The sequence below is a fragment of the Pelophylax lessonae genome, assembly GCF_965119305.1.
Source record: "Pelophylax lessonae genome assembly, chromosome: 1".
NCBI lineage: Eukaryota > Metazoa > Chordata > Amphibia > Anura > Ranidae > Pelophylax > Pelophylax lessonae.
This window is the reverse complement of record NC_138768.1, coordinates 192,443,285-192,463,147: the sequence shown is the minus strand read 5'-3', so window position 1 is coordinate 192,463,147 and position 19,863 is coordinate 192,443,285. Positions and strand designations below refer to the sequence as shown.

At 42.2% G+C, this 19,863-nt stretch overlaps 1 protein-coding gene across 2 annotated transcripts in view; it reads right to left on the bottom strand.

Moving 5' to 3' along the window:
- Window positions 1-19,863, bottom strand: part of HSD17B4 (hydroxysteroid 17-beta dehydrogenase 4) — a 544,183-nt gene that overhangs the window by 417,712 nt on the left and 106,608 nt on the right. For both annotated transcript variants that reach the window (XM_082251744.1, XM_082251745.1), the window contains exon 3: window positions 2,056-2,163. In XM_082251744.1, coding sequence (XP_082107870.1) covers window positions 2,056-2,163 — 108 coding nt within the window. The remainder of the gene's footprint in view (window positions 1-2,055; window positions 2,164-19,863) is intronic.

Below are 19,863 nucleotides of genomic sequence, written 5' to 3'. Positions count from 1 at the left end.
TCTCCTGCCTTGCTCTCTATAAAAGAAGCAGTGGTCACTCTGCATTTCTGTAGGGATCCGATATGCCCATGCTGAGTCCGACCTGGAACTCCTAAAACAAACAAAAAGCACGCTTTGCGGATTGCAAAGCTACTGGGCTAATTCAACTGGTGGCATGTCATACCTGTTCAAAGATATAGCTCATTGCACACATAGAGCAAGGGACTTTCGTTATAGCTAGTAGAAGACAGGCTTTTCTAGACAGCATGTGGCTGTTTTCTAATAACTTTAAAACTTTAAAGCCTGGTACACACTGTTCCTTTTTTTTTGTTCCACCCGAAAAAAAACAGCTCAAAAGGAGCCACTGTATGAACTATGCAATGTTAGTACAGCAATCTCCCCTGCGATGCTATTGTGTTCTGACAGGGGGACTGTACCCCACCTAAACAATGCGGTCATTGGCTGAGAGCGCTAATCGGGAGCCGATCACCAGACATTTTTTAGCCATGCCCCTTCGACAGAACATGGCCAAATGGCCGGCTTCTGTTGGACTGCCTGCAGTACACACGGGCCGAATGTCGGCCAGTTTCTACTTAACAGGCCAATGCGGCTTGACATTCGGCCTGTGTGTACTAGGATTAAGACTCACGACACTTTTTTTCCCCATGTACCCAGAATGTATTTAGCTCAGGGCTCGACAATCCCCGGGCGCCAGGTCGCATTTGCGACTAGAATTAGCGACCTGGCGCCTGGGGGTGCCCTGCAGAAGGTGTCCTGTCATTTTTGCCCGGACTTCAGCGCACTCCGTGTGGGGACTTCCGGGCCGTCCGAAAATTGAGGCCCCGGCTTTTCGGCCTACTTGAGATGACAGGCTTCCAATGGGGAACTGGCGCCCTCTTGTGGAGGCTGGGAGTAATGACTGTTGTAATGACTGTTTCCACTGCCTTTTTGTTCTCAATTCATTACCATCTCCCTGTCCAGTTAGTTACCTTTGACAGGGAGTGTGGTTATCATTATTTATTTAATTTATTTTTTAAATGTAAAAAATAAATAATATTTTTTTTCTTTTTTTCCAATTATTAAAAAAAAAAAAAAAAAATATATATATATATATATATATATATATATATATATATATATATACACATACATACACACTTTTTTTTTTTTTTTCCTCATCGCCATGCCACAGCCGAAGGCCCCTTTCACACGGGCTGTCTGATCAGGTCCGCCTGTCAGTTTTTCAGGCAGACCTGATCGGACCCTTGATTCTCCTCTATGAAGCAGTAATCTGCCGCCATCTGATCCTGTTCACCAAAAGCAGACGGATGGTGGTTCTATTTTCTATCCATCCCGTGGATCGGATCAGATGGCATCGAAAGGAAAGAGACAGACAGTCTGTTTTCATCCAATTGTGCTATAGAGGAGAGTGGGGTTCTAGTCGTATTTATGTGTAAATTTAGTATCCGTTTTATTAAATAAAGCTTGGTTGTTAGTTAAAAAAAAAAAAACTGGCTCCTAACTTTTTTAGCTGGTTCCTAGATTTAAGGGAAAATTTGTCAAGCCCTGATTTAGCTCATTTAAACTGAAAGCAAGATTGGGCTAATTAATTGACAAGTTTACTTCAAGTCTGTAGAACGACTCCAAGAATCTATTAGGGCAAACAGCCCAATTTTTTACAAACAGCCAACTGCTTAAGGAAGATGCTTGTTGTAAAACTGACAACCTGCTTATTATAAAGGTAATAGCCAATAAAGAGCTTAAAGAAAAAGCCAGCAGCTATCAAGGATCAAAGTGTTGACATAGTAGAGACAGCAAATATTGTGCAAGCACAGCTCAAATGACTGCTATCCGTGTAGTAATAACACACTACGCACTGCACTGTTACAAATATATATTTCATTTTCAGAGGGCTAATTTATGCTTTATAACAATTAATTTAGCAGTTCTCCCCAAAGCGATTTTTTTCATGTGCTACAATTTGTACATGTGTGAATGTGGAAATGAGTTTAGTGGCAGCAACATGAATTAAAGATGAAATAGACATCAAACATGAGGACTGACAGCATCCCATACCATAATTGGCCACCGCTTTTCCTCCTTTTGCCCTAATTTCTTCAACAACCTTGTCTGCAGCCGATGAATTTTTCCCATCTCCTTTGATGTCACCTCCCAGATCGTTGACTGTAGAATCAATCAAAAAGCAGATATTTTAAATGGAGATTAATGCAGGTGAAAAAAGAAGGTAAATACACTAAACTGAAATACTAAACACTTAGAATACAAATTAATAACTTTGTACTATGATAAGACACAGCAGTGATAATTAGAATACAAATTAATAACATTGTACTATGATAAGACACAGCAGTGATAACAGAATATCATATCTAAAGATGAAACATATATACTACATGTAGTTAAAGTAGAACTTGTTTTTTTTAACTTTGCATAGGGTCGTTCTGGATTAAAATAATCGTCAGGTTTTCATTGCCTGTGTCCCCAGTTGTGGCAGATTTTCTGGGTTAATTTCCCAGATACAGTTATCACAAGAACATATATAGCAATTTATTCATTTTACTAGAGTCAGGAATGGTTAAAACCTAAAAACTTTTTCTATTGGCTTTTTTGTTTCCTATTCGGGAGATACAAAATATGGTTTGTGGACATGCCAATTCCAAAACCATGGGCATTAAGCATTGTTTTTGCGTTTTTTTTGTACATGTTTAAAAAATCTTAATAGGCCTGAAGATTACTTAAAACCCCCCAAAACATTATCCCTGGAATTCATGAAGACTGGCCCAGACAATTTTTGCAAAGCATCTCTCACGCATCGTAAAAGTGGTGAAGAATTTGCAAAATGCATAAATCTGTTGAGAACTTGCTCATGCTGCACCGTTTTTAAGATTGCACGAGAGACACTTTCACAAAATCTTGGTGAGACACTAATTCTCTCTGTACACCAAAACAGAGTTGGTCTTAATTAGCTCTATTGGTGCATTCAACGCGAAACAACGTAAAAGTGGCTCAATCAAAGCGACAAACTAAGTGGCGCATTTTAGAACTACCTGAAATTGGTGCACTATTTGCTGTCTAAACGAAAAGTGTCGCAAAAGATTCATGAATTTGGTGCAATACATTAACAAGAGGAATTAACTCCAGAAAAGTGGTGCAGCAGCTTTATTTAATTCCCCCTATATATTCTATGAAAGCATTAACCCTGGAGACTAAAATGGAGGTAGTTCCAACTTTTTATGTAACACAATATTGGCGCAACAGTTTACAAAGCGCAATTTTACTGAAAACAAAATACAATAAAACCCAACGCTGGGTAAAAAAAAAAAAAGTCTTGCCATGCAGTTGGGCTGTACCTGTACTGCATGGGTTAACTACTTATTTTTGCCTAGGCGATTAAAGAAAGCTTATACTTACCCGATAGTCCACTTCACCTGCGAATGGCACTCCCCCACAATCCAGCGGTGAACTGTTCCTGACGTCCTCCCATTCAGAGCAAGTCTACGGCGTGATGACACCAGGAATCATCCACCGCACAAGACCACGTGGGGGGGGGCAGGAGTCACCAGGACCAGTTTTGTGCGGGGAGGATTAGGCAAGTATATCTCCATTCTCCAATCCCCTAGACCAGTGGTCCTCAACTCTGGTCCTCAGGGCCCACTAACAGGCCAGATTTTAGGTATTACCTTGAGGAGATGCAGACTAGAGTACTGCAATCACTGAACAGCAAATTATATCACCTGGGATATATTTCAGTTATCTTGCAAACCTGGCCTGTTAGTGGGCCCTGAGGACCAGGGCCCTAGACAAACAAGTGTAGTTGGACCCGTGCAGTGTAGGCACAGCCCCAATGCATGGGAAAACATATTTTTTTTGCCCAGAGTAGAGCTTTTATGTTAAGTTTGGGGGACACAAACGCAGCACATTACCCAATTATTTGTCAATCTATAAAAGATAAGGGTTGCCGTCAATAAATAGTCAACATGTCAAGCCTTAAAACGGCATGCATCCATGAAATGGCAGCAAACTTTGGTGCTAAACTTTAAAAGCCCCTACAGGTCATCAGTTTAGAGGTAAATGTATATAATGGGCCTGGATTTATGCTCTCATTTTGGTGTCTGAGGTCCATTAGCTTCTTCCCCAGCCAGAGCAGCTGTGGAAAGTAACAATCTACTACAAAAGCATACAAAAGCATGCACACAGGACATGTTGCAAACTCTACTGGAAGACCTTCAACCTGGCAGCAGAGTTCGGCCAAAAAAAAAAAAGCCTGACGCTTGTAAAAGCGTCTGAAGCTTTTACAAGCTTTTGGGCGAGTTTCCAGGCATCAAGAGCATGGGCGTTAATTATTTTTATTTGCAAGAATAATAAATTATTCTAACCACTGAAATGATCTAACGCTCAAGCACAAAATGCGCCTAGCGTTTAGGTGCGTTTAGCAGCAGAGCGTTATTTCTGCCAAAACTTTGCTGCTTCTGGGCGTACTGCAGTGAGATTTTTTTTCCAGCCTCTGAAATCCCCTGCAACCAACCGCTGCAAAAAGCCTATGTGTGCATAGACACATAGTATAACATGTTGAAAATATATGGTGCGCTATAACTTTTAGAAAGTGTCTGGTGCAAATCGAAACAAATTAAGTGAATATTCAAATTAAATCCATAAACATTCTTATACAAAGTGATTCAGTGAATAATCAAATGGTGAATGAATATTCCAATGTGCTGAAACAAATGTCCAATTCCAATCCAATTCTTCCACCGTGTTTCCCCGCAAATTAAATGTAGGATCCAAGTGTTGGAAATCAAAATCCTGCTCTATTCAATTCAAAAGAAATGTGTGTTTTTTCCATTTTTCCATATTAGGTATAAGGATTTTGGTTGCAGCTTTAACACTTATCAGCGCACCCATCAAATTATTTTCACATAGTATAACATGCAGGGGAGTTTAGAGGTAGGAAAAAGGATATACACGACGCCGCTAGAGGCAGTTGCACAAAATGTCCAGTGTCTTGAGGCCTAAAAATGGTACAAATGTGCACAATTGAGGTACTGCAAGATTAAAAAAACAAATAAATTCAAGGTATCAAGGGGATTTAGGGAGAAAAAGGCCGGGGCACTCAAGTGGTAACCACAGGTAGGTGTTCATAAAAATAGGGTCACCATAAAATATGGATGAGATAAGGCAAGTTTCTGATGTGAAATATGTACTATGTATAAAAGTGTTGCAAATGTACAAATTATATATTAAATGCAGAGTCAACTACCGGCAGGTACAAATATCCGACTTACAAACGATTCCTACCTACAAATGGAGGGAGACAACAGGAAGCGAGGAGAAATCTACCCCTAGGAAGGGAAATTCACTCCTGTAAGAGTGATCATGGGAAAAAGGTGTCTGCCCTGAAGTTTATCACCAATCTTGTTTCCACAACAACCCAAAACTTTTAAAATCTAGTTGAAACAGAGACAGAAAGTAAGGTGAAATCTACTGGACAGAGGCACAGACCCCAAAACAAACGTTACAGGGGTGTTAAGCCTTCCCTATGCTATCCAAAAAACGTACAAATTATTATTTTGGCTGCACCTACACTTAAAAAATGTACCTGTTCCAACATACATACAAATTCAAACTTCAGAAGAACCCAACAGTCCCTATCTTGTTTATAACCCGGGGACCGCCTGTATAAGTACACAAAAGGAAAATAGAAATGCCAATTGTTCCTACACTCACTGACCACTTTATTAGGTACACCTGTTCACATTGCTTGGTAACACAAATTGCTAATCAGCCAATCACATGGCAGTAACTAAATGCATTTAGGCATCTAGATGTGGTAAAGACGACTTGCTGAAGATCAAACCGAGCATATGAAAGAAAACTGGATTTACGGGTCTTTGAATGTGGCATAGTTGTTGGTGCCAGGCGGGCTGGTCTGAGTATTTTGAAAAACTGCTGATCTATTGGATTTTCACGCACAACCATCTCTCGGGTTTATAAAGAATGGGCTGAAAAAGAGAAAATATCCAGTGAGCGGCAGTTGTGTTGACAAAAATGCCTTGTTGATGTCAGAGGAGAATGGGCAGGCTGTTTCATGATGATAGAAAGGCAACAGTAACTCAAAAAAACACTCGTTACAACCAAGGTATGCAGAATACCATCTCTGAATGCACAACACATCGAAACTTGAAGCAGATGGGCTACAGCAGCATAAGACAACACCGGGGGCTACTCCTATCAGCTAAGAACAGGAAACAGAGGCTACAATTCGCACAGGCTCACTAGAATTGGAAAGCAGAAGATTGGAAACATGTTGCCTGGTCTGAGGAGTCTCGATTCCAGCTGCGACATTCAGATGCTAGGATCAGAATTTGGAGTAAACAACATGAAAGCATGGATCCATCCTGCCTTGTATCAATGGTTCAGGCTGGTGGTGGTGGTGTAATGGTGTGGGGGAAATTTTCTTGGCACACTTTGGGCCCCTTCGGACCAATTGAGAATCGTTTAAAGCGGTATTATACCGCATTTTTTTGACTTTTAACTACAGGTAAGCCTATAATAAGGCTTACCTGTAGGTACAATTAATATCTCCTAAACCTACACGGTTTAGGAGATATTTGCTTTGCATGCAGCCGCTGACGCGTGCGGCACATGCGCTCTGAAGGTCTGGGGGGACCTTCAGAGTTCCTTGCCGGGAATTGCCGGAAAATTACTCCCGCGCGAATGCCAATCACAGCGCCGGAGCTGCCGAACCCGGAAGAGACGCCGAGGGATCATGTCAGCTTCCACAGCGGTGTCCGGGGGTCCATGTCAGGGCTTCGTTCTAAGGTAAGTGTTTCATAATGAGCTAGTATGCGATGCATACTAGCTCATTATGCCTTTGTCTTGCAGATTTTTTTTTTTTGTATGAGTTTACTACCGCTTTAAATGCCACGGCCTATCTGATTATTGTTGCTGACCATGTCCATCCCTTTAGGACTACAGTGTACCCATTATCTGATGGCTCCTTCCAGCAGGATAATGCACCAGGTCAAAAAGCTCAAATCGTCCCAAACTGGTTTCTTGAACATGACAATGAGGTCACTGTACTCCAAAGGCCTCCACAGTCACCAGATTTCAATCCCATAGAGCACCTTTGGGATGTGGCGGGAGGTTCACATTATGGATTTGCAGCTGACAAATCTGCAGCAACTGCGTGATGCCATCATGTCAACATGGACCAAAATTTCTAAGGAATGTTTCCAACACCTTGTTGAATCCATGCTATAAAGAATTAAGGCCATTCTGAAGGCAAAAGTGGGTCCAACCCGGTACTAGCTAGCTGTACCTAATAAAAATGGTCAGTGAGTGTATATTTATGCATACTATGCAACTATTTATGGCTCACTGCATGAAGTGAAGTCATCCATACATCTATTCATATTCATATGCAAGATGCTTCCTGATGAACTGACTGCTATTCCATGGATGGCCCTGTTGTCCACCCACTTGACATAGTTCAATTGGAAAACTGAAGGAACCAGGCAGAAAATTGTCAGCCAAGCATTGCCTAGCCTAGATCAGAAACAGATGCAGCTGCTGTTCAGGTATTTTGACAGCGACTGCTAGCGCCTGTTAAACAAACAATAACTGCAGCAGGAGATTTGTTCATCCACACAACGTAGATTGAGAAAAATTTGTTAGATAATTTTTTTTTCCGTTTTCAATTTTCTAGCTTGGATTTTACAAAGTATAAAATGCACAACACTGCCTAGGGATTTTTTTTTAATCAAATTTTCATTCGTTTTGCAAGGATGCAAAGTGTACTGTCAGACATCTCTAGGGGGTACCAACCTGTATTTTAAATTATCACACAGAAAGGACACAACCATTAAATACAAAAAGGATGTTAAAAGCATCTTCAGAAAATGTTACATTAACATCAAATATACAAAATCTGTTTTGCTACTTTAATACCAAGTATCACTCCTTCATTTTAGAGATTTACCGTATTCCAAGGTACAGAATGCAAGTTTGACTGTTTGACCTCCACTCTCTACATTACTTTACATTATACATACCTTTCTGACATGCTATAAACACAATTTTATCCACTCAGAGGACGACATTTTTCTTTGCATCACACTAAAGTAGGGCACTGGGAAGGTTGCCTCTGCTTCAGAGAACATCTAAATGATCTACAGCATGTGGGAAAAATCAATAACCGGACACTGCACATTTTCCACCCGACAATCTCCACAAAAATGGCTAAATTGAATTTTAACACTTCCGAAGTGACTAGAAACTCATCAGTGAGACTCCAATCAATTACCCTAAAATTCTGACTCTGGGATCTGAAATTGGGGCTTCTTTAAAGCTTAGCTGAAGAAACAATGCATATATCATATATACAGGATCTCATAGCAGCCAAAAGAAAGGGACCTTAGATTATCATCAAGAGAAACTTGCATGAGTAAAGGATGACCAGTTACTTTTAAAGCGGAGTTCCAGTCTCCTAGCCAACATTGCATTAATAGCATTGCAGAGATTCCTGATAAGCATAATGGAAAATGTTGCCCATGTACACACGTTGCATCTACTTACAAACTGCCTTTTTTTCTTTTGCCCCCTCGATTCTGGCTGCGGACATGCAGGATTTGGGCAGGTGAAGCTGGCCTGGCTTCATTTCCTGGATTTCGTGCAGCTGGCTACCCAGCATGCACCTCCGGATCTTGATCCTGCACAGTAACAACACTGCGGCACACTTTGTGTAATTGCATTAGACACCTGAAGACTTCTGGGATTGATGACATAGATATCCCAGGAGTCATTGGGCCTGGTTGATGATGTAATCGCCTAGGCAGCTGCGACCGGACGTCGCGGGGTACACTACTAAAAAAAAGGTACTTTCTGCAGAAATTTTAACACATCAATATCCAAACCTTAATCCACTAGCGATGTTCATTACAATGTGAGTATTCTTAAAAATGACTGGAACTCCACTTTAAGTGATACTTCAGAAAATGGAGGGGGGGGGGTAGAGTTGCCAATAGAGCTGTGGCAAAAATATACAGGCATTTACCATAGCAACCACTAAGATTTAAAAGCACTAGACATTAAGCCCGTTAAATTAACGGGTGCTAGAACATATGTGGTCAAACATTTGTAAAAACAGACTTGTTCCAGTAATGCGTACTTTGCTACTAAAGTCAGTTTGCTTATAAATGTCCCTTTAATAGCGTGTCTATGTTCTGCGATTTTTTTTTTACAGTAATGCACCTACAGTCGCAGATTTCATTCAGGCGTGTTTTGCGTCTGCAGTCTTTCCATTTGCAAATGTCCCGTTCAAAACGTGTTTTTACTTTTTTTACTTTCCATTTTTTTGTAAGGTTTCGCAATCACACTCGCAGATTTTCTGTAGGTGTACTTTGCTACTAAAGTCAGTTTGCTTATAAATGTCCCTTTAATAGCGTGTCTATGTTTTGCGTTTTTTTTTTTTTTTTACAGTAATGCACTTACAGTGGTAGATTTCAATCAGGCCATGTCCCTTTAACAGCGTTTCTACAGTCGCAGATTTGCTTTGCTGAGTGTGACAGGTTTTTTTCCTCTGTTTAAATGATCCTTTTCCTGACAGCAACAGCTTTTTTCCTTTAAAAATGAATCATGGCTCTATTCGCTTTTTTCACCACAATAATTACAGTCAAAGGGTTTGCCAAACATACGTTTCCTCATGCAATTCCAAGTATAAGTTTCCTCATACAATGTCCTTTTAATATCTTTAAGTCTCTCCCTCATCAGCCTCCTTGTCCGACCTGTCACGCACTGTGCACTGCGTCCCTGTTGCTCTAGCAATCCAATCTAGTGTCCCCATCAGAGTGCCTCCTTACATCAGTGCTCCCTTACATCAGTGTCCCCATCGGAGTGCTCTCTTACATCAGTGTCCCCATCGGAGTGCCTCCTTACATCAGTGTCCCCATCGGAGTGCCTCCTTACATAAGTGTCCCCATCGGAGTGCCTCCTTACATAAGTGTCCCCATCAGAGTGCCTCCTTACATAAGTGTCCCCATCAGAGTGCCTCCTTACATCAGTGTCCCCATCAGAGTGCCTCCTTACATCAGTGTCCCCATCGGAGTGCCTCCTTACATCAGTGTCCCCATCGGAGTGCCTCCTTACATCAGTGTCCCCATCGGAGTGCCTCCTTACATCAGTGTCCCCATCGGAGTGCCTCCTTACATCAGTGTCCCCATTGGAGTGCCTCTTTACATCAGTGTCCCCATTGGAGTGCCTCCTTACATCAGTGTCCCCATTGGAGTGCCTCCTTGCATCAGTGTCCCCATTGGAGTGCCTCCTTGCATCAGTGTCCCCATTGGAGTGCCTCCTTGCATCAGTGTCCCTTTATGTGTCCGGGTCTGAGTTCCCCTGTATGAGCCCCGGTTAAAGTGCCCCTGGTCAGAGTCCCCCTTAATAATGCGGTCAGAGTCCCCCTTAATAATGCGGTCAGAGTCCCCCTTAATAATGCGGTCAGAGTCCCCCTTAATAATGCCGTCAGAGTCCCCCTTTAATAATGCCGTCAGAGTCCCCCTTTAATAATGCCGTCAGAGTCCCCCTTTAATAATGCCGTCAGAGTCCCCCTTTAATAATGCCGTCAGAGTCCCCCTTTAATAATGCCGTCAGAGTCCCCCTTTAATAATGCCGTCGGAGTCCCCCTTTAATAATGCCGTCGGAGTCCCCTTTTAATAATGCCGTCAGAGTCCCCTTTTAATAATGCCGTCAGAGTCCCCCTTTAAAAATGCCGTCAGAGTCCCACTTTAATAAAAAAAAAAAACCTCAATAGTTCCTAAAAGAGACCACAGCCAAAATTCTCGCTTAGGATTATAAATATACATTAAAAAAAAGGGTGACTTGAAACTGCTGCTGGGGACAACCTTCTTGGATGGGAGGTTTCCAGCCCCAGCAGATACATAGACACTCTATTGTTGCTGGTCATTTTAGGACTGGTGGATAACCCCAAGTCTGTGTGGGACTTTGAAGGAGCAGATAATGTAGTAACTAGCCACAAGTCATTTAAGTTTGCATTTTTATGAATACAAAAAGTAAAACATATGGAAAGAAGTCCATATGCACTATATTGTCAAAATTATTGGGACGCCTGCCTTTGCACGCACATGAACTTTAATGGCATCCCATTCTTAGCCCGTAGGGTTCAAAATTGAGTTGGCCCACCCTTTTCAGCTATAACAGCTTGAACTCTTCTGGCAAGGCTGTCCACAAGGTTTAGGAGTGTGTCTATGGGAATGTTTGACCATTCTTCCAGAAGCCTACTTGTGAGGTCAGGCACTAAAGTTGGACGACAAGGCCTGGTTCAGTATCTGCTCTAATCCATTCCAAAGGTGTTCTATCGGGCTGAGGTCAGGACTCTGTGCAGGCCAGTCAATTTCATTCACCCCAAACTCACTCATCCAGGTCTTTATGGAACTTGTTTTGTGCACTTGTCCAAATCATTAGGTGGAGGGGTATTATGGTGTGGGGTTGTTTGTTTTTCAGGGGTTGGGCTTTGCCCCTTAGTTCCAGTGAAGGGCATCAGCATACCAAGACATTTTGGACAATTTCATGCTCCCAACTTTGTGGGTACAGTTTGGGGATGGCCCCTTCCTGTTCCAACATGACTGGGCACCAGTGCACAAAGCACACAACACAACTGATAGTACAGTGGCTCTGACCTGAGCTATCTGATGTTAGTAAATTTATGTCCCCTGCTGTGCTATTGTGTTCTGACAGGGGGACTGCCCCCCACCAGAACACTCCGGTGAGTGCTCTCAGCCATTGGTCATGCCCCTTTGGTAAAAGCCGGCCTTCTGTCGGACTGCCTGCAGTACACACAGGCCGAATGTTGGCCGTTTTCCACTGAACCGGTCAATGCCATCTGCCAAATCCCAAATTTTGGGTTTTCCCCAGAAAAGTAATAGAGGGGAAACCTTCCCATGGGGACACTATTTCTGGTGACCTGGGGGTCCCCAAGAAATTCCATTAATTAGCAAGGATTTCTTCCCATTTCTAGTTTGGCTATGGGACAAGAAGATGGGAAAAGGAATGGAAAATCCCAGCAATCAGACACAGATGGCAAAAAAAAAAAAAAAAAAAAAGTTTGACAGTAGTTATAGCCCTTCCTTTCTCCATCCAACATGAAAAAAAGTTTTGGCTATAGTTCTGCTTTAAGGAAGAGAACACCTCTGGGATGAATTAGAGCGCAGACTGCGAGCCAACCAAAAAACATTGTACTAGCCAACAGAATCATTCTTCATGGTGTATTTTTGTCAAGTTAAAAGAAAGGTCTATGTCTAGTGTTTTTGAAGCTCATTTGCTGAAAATCTGACTTTTGCTGCATTTGGATCTAGCTGCAGAACTGCCAGCTTTAGTAACTACTAAGCTTTCTACTATAGCTGCTGATTATCATTGTACACCAGTGATTTCTATCTGCATAGATAAGCACTGTAATTGGCTACAGCAGTAACTCTATAGTTAGATACAAATTGTCAGTAAAAATAAACTTCGTAGCATTCAGCAGCTAGTTAGAGTGCTCCAAATAGCTGCCGAATGTGAATGAATTTATTGGAGTAAACATAGTACATCACTGCTAGAGTTTACACATACAGATTTCCTCATTTCCCTGATGAATGGGATGATGTGTGGCTGCCAAAACAAGTTGGCTCTTATGACTTAAAGTGGAGTTCCACCCATTTTAAGAAGTTTAGATGTATGTAATCCCCTTTAAAAATGCTTTTATCAATGTAAACTATTTTATTTATTTTTTTTGCAAGGAAATACCTTTTTTTCCTCTTTATTCATCCGTACTTCCGGATCTGGAGGCCTATAGGCGATTACGTCACTAGGCGATTCACAAGGGCTGCTGGGATGTATAGTTAGAATACCTTTCTGGTCTCAGGGAACTGCTAAAAATGACTAAGGTTTCTCCTTGTTGTAAAGGTTGAGAAAGGCTGCTCTATATAATGCACAAGTCCTGCTCTGATACACTGAGCACAGAGCAAATGCTACAATAGGTTTATACAGCAGAAATGTTCCTCTCAAAGCGCTATGGTAAATTCTACGACCTAAACCAGTGCCTACTGTCTGAAAATATTGGCAATTAACTATTTTCATGTGAGGAGCTTGCTTCCACACTTAGCAGGCACAGCTTCTGTTTTCTCACAACGGGAAGGTGCAAGTCCACCAGAATGCTTGGTCAGGTGTCAAACAGCAAAATGGTAAAAATCCAAGATGAATATACCCACTACTGTACATGGTTTCCAAAAGGAAAAATGATAGTCTGCTTTTCCAAAGAATGAGAAAACATTTTAATACACTGAGATCACATTTATTAAAGTATAACTAAAGGCAACATTTTGGACAGTGTTGAGGGATTAGTAAACCTGTTCGTTTTTATTGCTGTCCGTGCCCCCGTTAAGGAGATTGACCCTTTATTTGTCCTTTTTTTTACCATTATGATTGAAAGTGAAAGAAATTACCCAAATTTTGGGTTGTCCCTAGAAAAGTAATAGAGGGGAAATCTTCCAATGGGAACACCAGTCTTGGTGACCTGGGGGTCCCCAAGAAATTCCCCTTGATTTAAAGGAATTTCCTCTCACTTCCCATTTGGCTATGGGAGAGGAAGTGAAGGGAAATATCCACAATGGGAAACAGATGGCTAAAAAAAAAATCTGACAGTGTTTATAACCCCCCCCCCCCCCAATCTTACTCTATCCAAAAAAAAAGTTTTGCCTATACAGTAATCCCCCGCTCCATCGCGGTTCAGTTTTTGCGGTCCCGGTAATTCGCGTTTTTTTTGTAATGTTATTTTACTATATAAATCATTAAAAATGAAATATTTTTGTGTTTTCCATAGCTCTTGCTATGTCTCTCAGTATCTTTTATGTGTTTAAATGAGTTTCTATTGTTTTAAAAGTGTGTTTAAAGACCTTAAAATGCTTTTACACGTACAGTGACAGTAAAAAAAACATGCCTACAATGCATTTTAATAGGGTTTTTCTATTTCGCGGAATTTCACTTTTCGCGGCTGGGTCCGGAACGTAATCCCCGCAATGGAGGGGGGTTTACTGTAGTTCAATGAAATATGTACAACTACAAAACATGGATAGCTAGAAAGACACACGCATGCGTGACACATACAGGATACATCCAAAATACTGACAACACATACTCAAACATAAGCAGTCCCCTAACATAACACACAATGGTATCATGCACACAGAATTGGCTCCATGTATAGACGAATCCTATCTATGCATTCAGAAAATTCATGTCATGTTCTACAATATGGACCATCTTGATCTTTATTATGACCATATGATCATTCCATTATTCATGTACATCTTTAGAAAGCATTCCTCATCACTGCCGTCTAAACAGCCTGAAGATGATCTAACGAATTGCTCAGTCAGCCCTACTACGCAGGGTTTGATGGGACTCAAGTGGAATTAATTCTCCCAATAGAGTTCATGACAGAAAACAGACACATTTACCAGACTGCATGAGCCAAAAATGTGCAGTCCTATGCTAAGGAGGCTTTTATCCTAAAGATTTACTATTATTTCCCTTTTCTTTCCTGGTGGGAGGCCACAGCATCCCAGCACCGTAATGTTAACAGACATCGAGACATCTCAATGTAAACCACTGCTAAATATGCCACTAGCTCCGAGCATTGATCATTTTATTGTACAAGTTTACATGTGTTACCAAACAGCTGATGAACTCACCGAAAATGTTATCTCGATCAGCTCAATAAAAAATTAGGTCTCCTCTTACTAGAGCTTGTACAAATACGGTTAAATCTTCTTTACAATTGCAAATGTTGGGCAGCACATAATTATTATAGAACTGTTAGTGTATCTAAACTGAATAACAAAAATGGAATGTATTGCATGTGACCAGATCTTATGCCTTGTACACACGCATCAATTATTGGCCGGGAACACGCCAACGTCCGATCAGCCGATTTTCGGCTTGTAATGCCTCGTACACACGCAACGATTATCGGCCGACCGATCGTCCGACTTTTGTCCAGAGTTGTGTTTTGTTGGTTGGAATGTGCCTAGACTGCACACAAATTTTCTCGGCCAACAAAAATCTACTTCAGAAGTGATATCATTTGCTGGTTTACTTTCCGTGTGTTTTTTCTTCTCTGAGCATGCCCAGTCTTGCTCATCAGATTTTTGTCTGCCGAAATCTGTACTGACTGATGGAAAATCGGCCGTTGTGTTGACGGCCAACAAAAATTTTATAGCCTGCACACCAGATTTTATTCGGCCGAAAAGTCGGAGTCGGTTGTCGAAAGCATCATACTAACAAGCCGAAAATCGGCCGATCGGACGTTGGCCGAAAATTCCCGGCCAATAATCGATGCGTGTGTACGAGGCATTAGTATGATGCTTTCGACAACTGACTACGACTTTTCGGCCTAATAAAATCTGGTGTGCAGGCTATAAAATTTTTGTTGGCCGTCAACACAACGGCCGATTTTTCGGCAGTCAGTACAGATTTCGGCAGACAAAAATCTGATGAGCAAGACTGGGCATGCTCAGAGAAGAAAAGACACACGGAAAGTAAACCAGCACATGACATCACTTCTGAATTTGGTTGTTGTTGGCCGAGAAAATTCGTGTGCAGTCTAGGCACATTCCAACCAACAAAACACAACTCTGGACAAAAGTCGGCCGATCGGTCGGCCGATAATCGTTGCGTGTGTACGAGGCATTAGATGTGGTTCCTGCATGTTTTTTCTTTTCAAGCTTTTTTCCTTTATTTCCACCATTATTGTTCCTCATGTCCCAGTGTGACAACGCTCACCCATCGTACTGTTTAACCGGTTGCCGACCGCCGCACGACTATATACTGCGGTGGTCAGCCCCGGCCAGGCAGAGTGACGTATCGGTACGTCACTCGCCTGTCACTGACTTGCGAGCCTATCGCGGGCGGGCGCGCACCCGCCGAGGCGCGCGCCCGCCGCGGCTCGTTCACAGGCAAGTCAGTGCGTGTGACCGGCGGACTCGATGTCCGCCAGTCACACTGCGATCGCTCCTGTGAAGGGAGAAAGACAGAGCGGCTTGTGTAAACAAGCTGCCTGTCAGTTCTCCCTGTGTAAAAGTAAAGATCTGACCGTTCTACTATGTAGAACGGTTGATCTTTGCTTTTACACCAATAGGAATGTCCCTACACAGTAGAAAGCACGCCCCTAGGACACACTTAACCCCTCCCTGTCCAATAAAGTTAACCCCTTCCCTGCCAGTGTCATTTTTGCAGTAACAGTGCATATGTATAGCACTGATTACTGCAGTAATGTCACTGGTAACCCCAAAAGTGTCAAAAATGTCAGTCAAGGGTCCGATCTGTCCGCCGCAATGTCGCAGTACCGAAAAAAAAATCGCAGATCGCCGCCATTACGCGTTAAAAAAAAAAACACCAAAAATGACAAAAATCTTTCTCTTTGTTAGTAAACGCGATAACTTTTGCGCAAACCAATCAAAATACGCTTTTTGCAATTTTTTTTACCAAACATAGGTAGCATAAAACAAATTGGCCGAAAAATGTTAAAAAATTTTGATTTTTACTTTTTTTGGGGGGAATTTCATATAAAAAAATGTGAAAAATATTGTTATTTTTGCAAAATTTACGCTCTTTTTTTGTTTATAGCGCGTGATCAAAAAATCGCACAGGTGATCAAATACCACCAAAAGAAAGCTCTGTTTGTGGGAAAAAAAGGACGTCAAATTCGTTTAGGTACAGCGTCGCACGACCGCGCAATTGTCCGTTAAAGTCACGCAGTAAAAAATCGCAAAAAAACCCCTGGTCCTTTAGCAGCCAAATCCTCCGGGGCTTAAGTGGTTAAATAGAGAAACCACATGGTCACCCCTGGTTGTTTTCCTGTTAGACTACAAAAAAAAAACTCCTCTTCATTACAGGGAGAGGAGAGATTTTAATTTACACAAGATAGCTAGCTTATAACCTTGGTTGAGATTTCATTTCATTGCAGAAAAAAGTACAAGAATTCAAGAATTCTGGCAAGATCAACAGAAATGTTGCAGAAATGTTCCTAGCCTGAAAAAGGAAAATGGATGCAGTCAACACATCTAAGGCTCCATGTACACGGGACGTTAGAAAAAACGTCCTGCAAAGCTAGTTCTGACGCCGGGAAAAAGCAGCTGTTAAACGTGCTTTCAGTAGCTTTTTCCATTTGCGTTATTGCACATTTGGCCACGTTGCTTTTAGCAGCGTTTTTTCTGCCTCCATTCAAAATCAATGGTTCCCTATGGGAGCCTATTGATTTGAATGGAAGTCGCACCGCAAGTTGGATCAGGATGATCCGACTTGCACTGTGAGAATCTTGAGGGGGAACAAAAACTGCGTGGGGGTCCCCCCCCCCCATGTTCCAAACCAGGCCCTTCGGGTCTGGTATGGAATTTGAGGGTAGCCCCACGCCGAAAAAATGGCGTGAGGTCCCCCCCAAAATCCATACCAGACCCTTATCCGAGCATGCAGCACGGTAGGGCCGGAAGGGGGAGGGGACGATCGAGCGGCCCCACCCCCCCCTGGACCATACCAGGCCACATGCCCTCAACATGGGGGGGTCGTTGGTGCTTTGGGGCAGGGGGGAGCTCTGCACCCCCCACCTCAAAGCACCTTGCCCCCATGTTGATGGGGACAAGGGCCTCATCCCCACAACCCTGGCCGGTGGTTGTGGGGGTCTGCGGGCAGGGGGCTCATCGGAATCTGGAAGCCCCCTTTAACAAGGGGGCCCCCCATATCCCGGACCCCCTCCCTATGTGAATGGGTATGGGGTACACTGTTCATGGGCTTCTTTCTTAAAAGATACAAACGTTTTTGTTAGATGTCAATTAGGGATGCACCGATCAGATATTAGGATTAGATATCGGCGCGGATACTGCCCAAATAGCTGGATCGAGGGATTGGTAAAATTAACCGATCCTCGGGCCGATCCGGTTTTGCTGAGTCCAGGCTCAGCCATTCCTTACTTGGTGTAGCAGTAGTAGTATGGGAGCCGCTACTTCCTGTATAGGACCGGCTCACAGGCGGAGTGATATCAGATGCACTTCCCCTGTGAATGGAGGAGCCATACACATGAAGCAGTGGCTTTGCTCTGTACTGCAGCTGCATGCATTTTGTGTATGTGTGTAGTTCCGGATCGGCATCGGCAGATACACAATGGCAGGTATCGGTATCTGGACTAGGAAAGTCAGGTCGGTGCACCCCTAATGTCAATGCCTTCCTCCAAACACCTGCAAAAAAAGTGCTTGAAAAAATGCCCCCAAAAAAAAAAACCCGGAAAAACGCCCCTCCCCCCCCCCCAAAAAAAAAGAAGCCGGCAAAACGCCCAAAAAAACGTCTGAAAAGGATACGCTCAGGTGTGAATGAAGCATTAGTAAAGGCTTAGATATTTCTAATGTAACAATTTTCCCTCTTAGTTTCCAAAACGGAAAGGACTGCAGACATGCAAATTGCTGGTCTCCTCAACCAAACATCCAGAACAGTTTGCAGTCAGTACAATTCCTTCAACCATTTCTATTTGAGTAAAAGTACGCTATGCTGTGCAATTATAATTGACACATGAAGCTCATATTGATTCATGGCAGCAAAGGTTTCCTTTGTAATGATTAAGGCCCCTCCACAACGCAGGAAAAAAAGACCACACAGTTTGATTAAATGCTCCCTAATGAATCGGATTGGTATAAACATAGGGTCTCTATGAACAGAATGTATATTTTTTACATACAAGGTGGTATGCTGTCTAATCAGTTTGGATGCTTTAATCGTGCTTCAGACTGTGGCAAATCACTGATTATTTGAAACAGGAACATTTTGCATCTACAGAAAACTTTCCCTGTTGTCATCGACACAAAAGGGGGTTAGAACAAAATCATTTGAGACAAGTTCTATCTCAGTTGGTGCCATTGTCCATAGCAACCAATTAGCTTTTTCAATTTTTTCAGAAAATGTATCAAATTAAAAAATGTAAATCTGATTGGCTACACTCCAGTGGAGACAAAGTTAATTTCAGAGACTTTTATGAACTCCCCCAAAAGGTTCTGTGGGAGCACAAAGCTCCAAGCAAGGTTCTGCCTTCTTTCAGCCTTCGCTCCTGGAGAAAGGGACCATTCTCATTCATTCCCACACAGTGCCAAACCTTGCCTATTGGCTGAGGTGCCCTTACCTATACCTGCCAGAAAAAACCTGTGTGGCAGGCACAAATGTATAAAAAACAAAATATATACATACATTACATACAAACACACACACACACACACACACACACACATATATATATATATATACATACAGTGGGTACGGAAAGTATTCAGACCCCCTTAAATTTTTCACTCTTTGTTATATTGCAGCCATTTGCTAAAATCATTTAGGTTCATTCTTCTTCCTCATGAATGTACACATAGCACCCCATACTGACAGAAAAACACAGAATTTTTGACATTGTTGCAGATTTATTAAAAAAGAAAAACTGAAATATTCAGTATTCAGACCCTTTGCTGTGACACTCATATATTTAACTCAGGTGCTTTCCATTTCTTCTGATCATCCTTGAGATGGTTCTACACCTTCATTTGAGTCCAGCTGTGTTTGATTATACTGATTGGACTTGATTAGGAAAGCCACACACCTGTCTATATAAGACCTTCCAGATCACAATGCATGTCAGAGCAAATGAGAATCATGAGGTCAAAGGAACTGCCTGAAGAGCTCAGAGACAGAATTGTGGCAAGGCACAGATCTGGCCAAGGTTACAAAAAGATTTCTGCTGCACTTAAGGTTCCTAAGAGCACAGTGGCCTCCATAATCCTCAAATGGAAG